General features: G+C 31.8%; 1 protein-coding gene across 1 annotated transcript; it reads left to right on the forward strand.

The window, feature by feature from the left end:
• Positions 1-3,621: 3,621 nt before the first annotated feature.
• Positions 3,622-7,517, forward strand: LOC131949830 (repetitive organellar protein). The gene has a single exon (XM_059311834.1). It carries the CDS (start codon positions 3,732-3,734, stop codon positions 7,161-7,163), a length of 3,432 nt encoding a protein of 1,143 aa, XP_059167817.1. The 5' UTR covers positions 3,622-3,731; the 3' UTR covers positions 7,164-7,517.
• Positions 7,518-10,631: the final 3,114 nt, after the last annotated feature.

Raw genomic sequence — 10,631 nt, forward strand, 5'->3', positions numbered from 1 at the left:
TTTTTATTTAATGGAAGTATTTTAGTTGTAAGAAAAGAATCCAGACTAAAGCTGTCATGCTTATATACACAAAGCTATCATGTTTAAATACACAAGTTTGCATTACTGAGTTAGTTTTACTTACTCTGGAAGGTGTAAAACATCGATATGTATCTATATATTGATTTAAATGCCTGGTACGGTTACAATAAGTCCTCTAAACTTTTAAGACAAAATAAATGAAAACTGTCAAAATCTTAATTGAGTTTTGTGCACGATTACTATGCTTCCTTTAAACACTGTATACGTGAAAATTTTCAGATTTAGATTCCTCAGACGAGGGTTCAACATCTGACACTTCGTGTGATGAAGCAGGTATGATGTTGTGAAATCAAACGCTATTTTGTGTCCTGTATATGTTTTCTATTCGTTAGTCTATGTAATACACAATGCTATTAAATCGCGACAATTTAATTACGGTCTATAGACAAAGACTTGAATAGCTTGCTGTAAATATTTTTGCCAGAAAGCATATTTTTCAACTGAAAATTAAATATTTTATAAAATTTGTAAAATAAGTAAAAATGACTTCCGGTTTTATTAAGGCTGGAAATAGTCAAACAAATAATTACTAGTAATATAATAGTAATTTAGCAAACACTTTTATTTTTAATTTGTATTAGTAGAGTCAGGGTGTTGTGGTGATAAGGGATGTTATATTATCTAATATATAAAGTTGAAAATTCTGCATGTTACGGCACAGCAGACCCCTGATTACAAAGGAATAGAGCAAAAATGGTAGACTTGATCGCCACAGGGTGATATATCTAAAATTCTCATCATCAAAATTAATGATTTTTTAAATTAATATTTAAGGTGTTATAAAACAAATTTCATTTTCCAAACTAATAGTGTTAATTGACAGCATGTGCATTCAACAAAATTAAGAAAATGTATCTCCCTTCACAAAAGATCTAATTGTTTCTGAAAATGATTTACTTTTATTCCTTTAGCACTCATTACGTCCCTTGATAAATTAGGAAAACCCAATTACTTCCCTTTTTTTTAAAAACGTCGGGAGAAAAAAATTACTTTTTATTACTTTGTTTTCGTGTTGGGCAAAAAATTACATAATTAGCGTGGATTGATCAAGTGAAATGTGGTAAGTAAAACACAGATATTTTAAATACTGCCTTTTATTTATTTTATACACTGAACGTACTGTTTTCTAATTTAAAAAAATCAATAACAGTTTAAAAGCCAGCTCCTTAATGTCCTCTATGTTTACTTCTATCTTTCCGTTTGCGGACAAGCTTGGGGTATTACAGTCGTTCACTAAATTGAATCGCAGCGCCCCGGCAGGGTTTGATTTGGCACCCTGTGCTACCCTGTGACGCTATGGTGCATAATTTCGTTTTAAACAGTGCGATAGACTATGGATAAGAAAGTATATTATAGTCTTTAAGCGACATGGTGCTATTTGGCGCCCCGGGCCTTCCCGACATGGTGCTAAATGGCGCTCCGGGCCTTCTCTTGTTTGATACGTTCGTTTAAGAGCCCGTCCAAAAGACTATGAATAAGTTGGGGTACTGCAGTCGTTTACTAAGTTAAATCAGACGGTTCCGCCGGCGCCCCAGCATGGTGCAATTCGGCATTCCAGGTTCGACTGTGAGCACTTTGATATTATGTTTGCATTTAAGTTTGTGTTCATGTTTGCGTTTATTAGCATTGTTTTGAGTTATTTTTTTGCGTTTAGTTTGCGTTTGTGTTTCTATTGGTGTTTGCGTTTGAGTTTGTGTTTGCTTCTTTGTGTGCGTTTGTGTTTCCTTTGGGTTTGGGTTTGGATTTGCGTTTTTTGTTGGGTATGTGTTTGCGTTTGGATTTGGGTTTGTTCGTTTACTTTTTTGTTTGCGATTGTGTTTGTGTTTTGTTTGTGTTATGTTTGTTGTTGGGGTTGTGTTTGCGTTTGTGTTTGTATTTGTGTTTGTGTTATGGTTTTGTTGGTTGTGGTTAGGGTTAATTCGAAAAGTAATATATTTCCTAAACCCGGGCAATGCCGGGTATATGCTGATTACTAAACACTCAAGTCGTGGTTCTTTACAGATATGTTTTTCACAGAGGCCAGTGCAGGACCTAGTTGGACGACTAGTTTAATATCCATACAATACTACTGGAAAAATGTTGTTACTAACTATACAAATTAACAGAAACTATTACATTGGAGTAGCCTATCATCTGGAAGTGTTAGTTAACTATTTTATTACGAGATGACCCGCAACGTAGCATACGCCGCTATTTAGTTGTTTTATTTTCTACTTATCAACAATTCATAATTTGTGAATTCGACACTACCAATGCTGCGACTGAAAATATGCTTTAAAACACTATAAGAAGATCGTGAAGGACGATTATTCTCACCCTCACTTTACACTCCCCCCCCCCTCCCCCCTCGATAACAGTTTACAGACGACAATGAAAAGATCAATCAGAACTTGTGAATTTGTTATTACCTCCCCTTAGTTTCAAAGTGTTAAAAAACTAAATTTTCTGCCCTAATAGCCGTCAATAATTCGACCCGGCTCTACGATTATAAACAGCACACCAGACTGGTGGGGTGGGGTGGCAGCGATATGGTATATTAAGCATGCCTGGAGAGCGACGGGTCTGGGCGGCGTGCGTCCACATGGTCCCTTCATGAAGAGAATTATATATTATATAGATACTAAACACTACTACTAATTCCGTTCTAGATGTCAAGAGTATTTTTTTCTTAAAAAGCTATTTAACATAATTTCTCCTACCCATACTGCCAACAGCTGAATTTCATTTTCGCTTCCACCGGGGGGGGGGGGGGGGTTCTTTGACCTTGTTTACAAGGAACCGCCTTCATAAGAGAGTGGTCAGTTTAATCAAATCAAAACCATTTTAGTGAGATTATTAGTCAAATCCATTCGTTTCAATGTAACTCTAATGTATGTGTAAAAATGTTTTGTACAATAATGTATACTAGTTATAAAATGTTTAAATTTCTATTATATTGCACAAAATCTCATTATCTTTTTAAAACATTTATTAATATCTTTTCATATGTGTTATTCATTTGGTTCTTTTGATTAGCAGTCACTAATATATGCATCCTCAGGTTTGTGTTTTGATGATCTGAAATTCAATTTAGAAGAACTAGCAAGAAAATGGAAAACAGAGAGTAAAACAAAAACAGACGAAGATACATTGGGTTTATCTGAAAATGTACTTATTTCAGCATTTGAGATGTGTAAACAAGAAGATTCAGAGAAATTACAAATAGACGATCTCAAATGTTTAGTTGAAGAATGTGTCATACCAATAGATCAATGCATCTTTCATCATGGTATTTTTTTTGATGTTGACTATGGTCCTAAGTATTTGATTTTAAGAACGGGTTTGCAATATTTGATAGATAATTTTAAATCATTTCAATTTCAATGTTATAACAAAAAACATTTCAAAGAATCAATTGAACTGTTTGACACAAGTATGCGAAACTGGAAGGGAAGTTATGGTTCACCGTGTTTCTTTGATAATGCTATTCATTCAGCAGAAGAGCTCAATCGACCGTGTGGAATACCAGAAACTCATTTCTGGTGGTTTGATTTTAAGTAGGAAAATTAAATTTTAATAATCTTATCTTCAGACAACATCACGAGTATTTAATTATAAGTAGATATAGATTTGGCGGTTTAATTGCTTTTTTAAAAATTGCCTATACGAAAATGGAAACCGTAGATCAATTTAAAAAGATGGCCATAGATAAACAAACACTTCTGAAAAACAGTCTAAAGAACTGTAAATGGGTAATAGACAAAGATTCTATCGATATTTTAAAAGATCAATTAATATTTTCTATTTTTGGAGATACAAAATGCGTGTACAGTGATGAAGAAATTGATCATCTTAAACAAATGGCAAACAATATAATAAAACACAAAGCAGACAGTTGTGAAGATCTTCAAGTTTCGGTGATATTTAAATATATCAAAATAAAAGAAGAAGCTAAGAAATCTAACAAGAGTACACAAAAAAGTAATGTTAAAAAACAATCAAGTAATAATGGGGCGAAAGCAAAAAAGGTAAAATCTGACCATAAAGGAAAAAATATTGAGCATAAAAAATTAAGAGATGACCATACAATATTAAAAGATGGTCATTCGGAAGTAAACGATGGTCATTCAGAAGTAAAATATGACAACACAAAAGTAAAAGATGACCATGAAGAAGTAAAAGATAGTCATATAGAAGTAAAAGATGGTCATTCAAAAGTAAAAGATGGTCATTCAGAAATAAAAGATGGTCATTCGGGAGTTAAAAATTCAGAAGTAAAGGATGATCATTTAAAATTAAAAGAAAATCATCCAGAAGTAAAAGATGGTCATTCAGAAATAAAAGATAACCATTTAGAAGTAAAACATGACATTACAAAAAAAAAAGACATACATTCTGATGGTCATTCAGAAGTAAAAGATGATCATTCAGAAGTAAAAGATGGTCATTCAGAAGTAAAAGATGACCATTTAAAAATAAATGTTGGTCATTCAGAACTAAACGATGGTCATTCAGAAGTAAAAGATGACCATTCCGAAATAAAAGATGGCCAATTAATAATAAAAGATGATCATTCAGAAATAAAAGATGATCATACAGAAGTAAAAGATGGTCATTCAGAAGTAAAAGATGAGTATTTAGAAATAAAAAATGACCACACAAATGTTCAAGATGGTCATTCAGAAGTAAAATATGACCACAAAAAAGTAAAAGATGACCATTCAGAAGTAACAGATGTTCATACAGAAGTAAAAGATGACAATACAGAAATAAAAGATGGTCATTTGGAAGTTAAAATTGGTCATTCAGAAGTAAAGGATGATCATTTAGAATTAAAAGATGACCATTCAGAAGTAAAAAATGACATTATAAAAATAAACGATAACCATTCAGATGGTAATTCGGAAGTAAAAGATGGTAATTCAGAAGTAAAAGAAAACCATTCTGAAATAAAAGATGGTCATTCAGAAGTAAACGATGGTCATTCAGAAGTAAAAGATGACCATTCCGAAAAAAAAGATGGTCAATTAATAATAAAAGATGATCATTCAGAAGTAAAAGATGATCATACAGAATTAAAAGATGACCATTCAGAAATAAAAGATGGTCATTCAGAAGTAAAAGATGATTATTTAGAAATAAAAAATGACCACATAAATGTTAAAGATGGTCATTCAGAAGTAAAATACGACCACAAAAAAGTAAAAGATGACCATTCAGAAGTAACAGATGGTCATAACGAAGTAAAAGATGGTCATTCAGAAATAAAAGATGGTCATTTGGAAGTTAAAAATAGTCATTCAGAAGTAAAAGAAGATCATTTAGAATTAAAAGATAGTCATTCTGCAGTAAAAGATGGTCATTCAGAAGTAAAAGATGACCATTCAGAAGTAAAAAATGACATTATAAAAATAAAAGATAACCATTCAGATGGTCATTCGGGAGTAAAAGATGGTAATTCAGAAGTAAAAGATAACCATTCTGAAGTAAAAGATGGTCATTTAGAAGTGAAAAATGAAAATACAAAAGTAAAAGATGGGTATTTAAAAGTAAAAGATGGTCGGTTAAAAGTAACTGATCATTCAAAAGTAAAAGTAGGACATTCAAAAGTACAAAATGGACATTCAAAAGTAAAAAATGCTCATTCAAAAAATAAAGCTTTTCTTGGTGGAATAAAAGCTGAGCAAACAGACGCTAAAGAGAATTATACAGGAGTTTTAGTACCACTTTTTAGGTTTAAAAGGGCTTCAGAGAATTATTTTCATTTTATAGATTACACTAATGAAGTTTTTGATTCATGGAATGATGTTGAAAATAATATTCAGAAAAGTAGGTATGCGCTTAGCCTTCCCTTTAATGGAGACTATAATAGTAAAGACGACTTTATTTATATAACTGGAGACTGTTCACCTGAGAAATATCCTAAATTTGAATTGGAGATAACACATGACGACGATCAAGAGTATTCTTTTGATGAACTACAAGCAATTTTCGCACCCGATGAGGAAGTTAAAGATGCAAAAAAGGCCAAACAGATAGTGAGATTTTTTTTTAATCGAAATTCAATAAAATCTGCTGTTTTCGCAGATGTTTTAAAAACTTTGAGAGCGAATGTAAAACAAGATATTGTATTTGATATATTACACAAGGGGTACAAGAACGTCTCTGGTAAAGTTAGAGAACATCTTGGTCAAGCATACTTTTTAAAGGACTTTGTTACTATTTTACAATCCAGTAAATTCTTTACCGAAATAAAACTTACAAGTGATTCGCTATTAGAGTTACCAAATGGACTAAAACTTGAAGCGAAAGCGTTTGTGCAACTTGAAGAAAAAGAAAAGGAATTGATTTCTCTCAAATCTGCAAATGGTTATACATATCAAACTACTCTTGGATATTATAAATTTATTTTAGACACGGAACAAAAAACATCAGAAGATAAAATCTGTCAATTGCTAGAAATTGAAGACCTGACTCAGTTTAAATTAAACAACATACAAATCTTACTAAAATTAAAGCCACATGAAATCATAAGATTTCGTGAAATTCTGGAAGGTAGATGCAGTAAATGCACCTCTCTTTATATTGAACTTTGGATGGCGTTCGGTCGTAAGTTAAGCATAGACTGTTTTAATCAACTATGTGCTGTGTTGGAATATACTGCTATCCTATTGAATAAACAAGTAAAACTTATTGACGACCCTGATGGTGAAGAAGATATAAATGCTAAATATAAAAAAGCCTATGATAAAATTTTAAATGAAATAGATGACGTTTGTTCAAAGTTCAGAGAATCGTGCGCAAAATTTGAACGTGTCAGTAAAAATCACAAATTTCAGTTCGGTGACCCAATGCTTGCAGCTTATCATTTCGAAAAGCACTCTAAAGATTACAAGGGAGATGATCTTACAGAAGAAAGATATTTAGCGATAGCACAAGAAATATTCTCACGAAAAGATATAGAATTCACGTGGTCACAAAATGGTACTGTAAGAAGATATCAGACATTTGATTTGACCCACAATGCTACTGCTATTCGATACGACGACATTATAGCAACTCTCATTTTTAGAAACATTTTAAAACCCAAGCCTAAACTATGATGGAATCCTACTTTCTATATAAACTCATCTTAAAATGCATTGCTTTTAAACGAGAAAAAAAAGAACGTTTCTGCTGAAGGGTTACTGTGATATTTGACCATCGCCCAGCGATTCATAAAGCTGTGACTAACGATTAAACCCTGGCGAAGTGCGTATGCTGGTTTTGATAAGCATGCCATCCTAGTCACGGTAGGCTGTGAAGAGTGGAAGGGGGTGTGTTTATCTCTTCCTATTATTCCATTAGTAGCCCTTGACCTTTCTGCCGACTGTCTATTGTCTGTATAACTTTGCATATAAGCATTCCTTACAGAAAGCTAACTAAAATGAAGTCTTTGATTTAATCATTAATGCATGTACTATATATATAAATATAAATATATATATATATATATATATATATATATATATATATATATATATATATGTATGTATATATATATATATATATATATGGTTGTATTATGATCTGTTACGAGAAACTACTGATTATCGTATGAAATTGAGTTTTAATTAATTTTATGCACATTATATTACATTTTTAAGATAAAAAATACTTTTATTAGATTTTTGCGAGTTTTACCTCCAAAATTCATTTGTCATGAAAACGTTTCTTAGGAATCCCCCCCCCCCCTCAACCCATGTAAATTGCCCCTGTGGTATTTATCTATCTTTTTAAAAAATACATACTAAAATGAGGTCGGTGTGGCTGGGCGAGTAAAGCTCATGGTTGCTAAGCCGAAAAGTCAGCAACTTATCTAGGAACGAAACACCAAAACCCAAACAACTGCTGTCTTGTAGTTGGTTTTTGAATGTACTAAGGCAATGAGAGCAAATTCAGAAAGAAAAGCAGTCTCAAATCCTATATTGCGTTACCAGGTTGACGTGTAGAACTTAGTTGTGTTGGAGGAAATCCCGTCTAACATTACAATTAAGAAACTTTTTTATAAACTTTCTGTTAATTTTATAGAATACCTTAAGTAAGCTGACAGAGTACAAAATAAATCATATTTTGTACATCACTACGCTTTATATAGAATATGAAACAACCAAACAAGCTAAGTGCAGAACAAGCGTATTCCATTTACGTACATATCCTAAATCTTAACCCTATCTATAAACTAACCCCATTCTATTTGTATTCCTAATCCTAACCGTATCCCTAACCTTAACGCTAACACTAACGAGTTAATGTGTTGTTATCCATTAAAAAATGTTACCTCTTAAAAAATAATGACATCACTCTTCACACTACATCCCCTGTAAGTACTATTCCAGTAATATATTTTTCTGTATACATCAATTGTTTTCTAAAGCATGAACTGAGTCAGCATTATGAATACAGATAAATGTGTTATACAACTTATAAAAAAACTGTCTATAAAATGCGTATTAACTGCAAATATTAAGGTTTCAATAATTGTTCCAATGGGTTGTGTCAAGCTCTCTGAAAACTTTACTCACACATGGTTTGAAGACCTTAACCTTTCCTTCCCCCCTGCCACACCTCCCGTCTCATTTTTAAGCTCTATGTCAATTATGTACAAATTTTACCTAAAATAACTATTTCTCTTACTCTTTATATATATGATATTATCTGACATTGTTTGGAGCGTACATTTTCTTTCTTTTGTTTCATATAATTTTGTTTTATGAATAGTAATTATTTTACTTGCTTACTTTGTAGAGCATCCTTGTTAGTTAGTATTATAAACTAGGTTTATACAGTTTCCTGAAAAATTATATGAGAGGATGTGTAATAATACAATGGATTTTACTTTGGGTAGGCTCCGGAAAAAAACGGGGAAAAAAACTTTTTTTTTAATTAATAAGCCTTTTTAGTTTGTCTATGTATAAGTTAGGGTACTTAAGGGAAAATATATGCATGTACCCGGGACTCTTCTGAAAAAATGGTTGCCATGGAAACGGCGGCCATATTTGAAAAAACTGCCTTTTGTGGAGTTCTAAAATTTCATAAAGTAACATATAAACCGCCAATGTAATCATTGACCCTTCTTGTACTAACACTAATAGAGTCAGCTGGCTAGTTTTTGTAACAGAAAAACCGCTACATATATATTTTTTTAAATTTTCAAAGTTTTTTTAGGGTGAAAAAACATTAAATTTGCATTAATTTCAATGAAATTTCACCATACCAAATTTTGAAAATTAAAAAAAAAATATTTCTAGAGTGTTTTCTGTTACAAAAACTAGCTGACTCTATTAATGTTAGTAGAGGAAGAATCAATGGTTATATAGCCGATATACATGTTAGTTTATGAAATTTTAGAATTCCACGAAGTATTGTTTTTTTCAAGATGGCCGCCGTTTCCATGACAAACATATTTTCAGAAAGGTCTCTGGTACATGCAAATATTTTCCCTTAAGTACTCTAACTTAGATATCCACAAATAAATCAATAAAACGTTTTAATTAAGAAGTTAGTTTTTTTCTGGAGCCTACCCCTTTAAAGCATCTGTTTTGTGGAATTACCTTTTTCTCCCTTTTTGTTTTAAATAATTTATTTTGATTTATTGTTTCTTCTTGTTTCCATCGCTTGTCAGTTTCCCTTAGCTACAAACGCTTCTTATGTATGAAATGCCATGTTATTTTTAATTGAATATCTCTTGATTACACATAATACACACTTTTCCTTTACTGTGGTAATATAAAACATCTTCCTGATAGAATAACCTCTCTGCTAGAAGGTCACTGCATTTCCGTTTTAGCTTTTTTTTAAATGTTTAGAAACTGATTCATACAGCTTGATTCCATCAGGAAGTCAGACTTGTAGACGATCGTCGGAATATTTCAGACGTAGCTTATAACATGTCATTGACTGCCTCATTGTTCTTGCCTCATCCCTCCCTCTCTATGCGCTAACCATTTTTTCTGCAATTTTAATATGCATATTTTTTTAGAACTAAATTACCAACCATATTCGCTTATATAAAAACATAGTTTAACAAGATAACGATACAGAGTTAATTGTTCTACAGTAGCTTGTTAAAACTCTTAATTCAATAATGAGTGCTAGAGTTAGGGTTATCATTTGTTACACAACAAACAATATATGTACCATTAAAATCCGGATTATTGTGGAAACAAGCCGAGGAAGGCGTGATTAGACCATATCAATAGTGGTGTATTGTTTCGTTAGATCTTGCTGTGTCTCTATTTTAAAGTTCTGTTTATTATATGGCTTTTAAGCCCACTGTTACTTTGCAAATGTTTATGTTTGATGTGGTTAAAGTGGTTTAAAACAGCTGTATTCAAAAGCTTACAACTTGAAAGAAATCATATAATAATTTAAAAGAGAGTCTATATTATGCAATAGTTGTATTTCAGTTTAAAATATTTCAAGGTATAATATACCTGGTCAAAAGAACTTTAGTTTATTCGAATTCTGTGTCTATGATACTTATCATGATACGCAACGTTTCTATAAAAAATATACTAGTTGTTTACAAT

The sequence above is a fragment of the Physella acuta genome, unplaced genomic scaffold (genome assembly GCF_028476545.2).
Source record: "Physella acuta isolate Inbredline_101_S28 unplaced genomic scaffold, ASM2847654v3 ptg000716l, whole genome shotgun sequence".
NCBI classification, from domain to species: Eukaryota; Metazoa; Mollusca; class Gastropoda; family Physidae; genus Physella; species Physella acuta.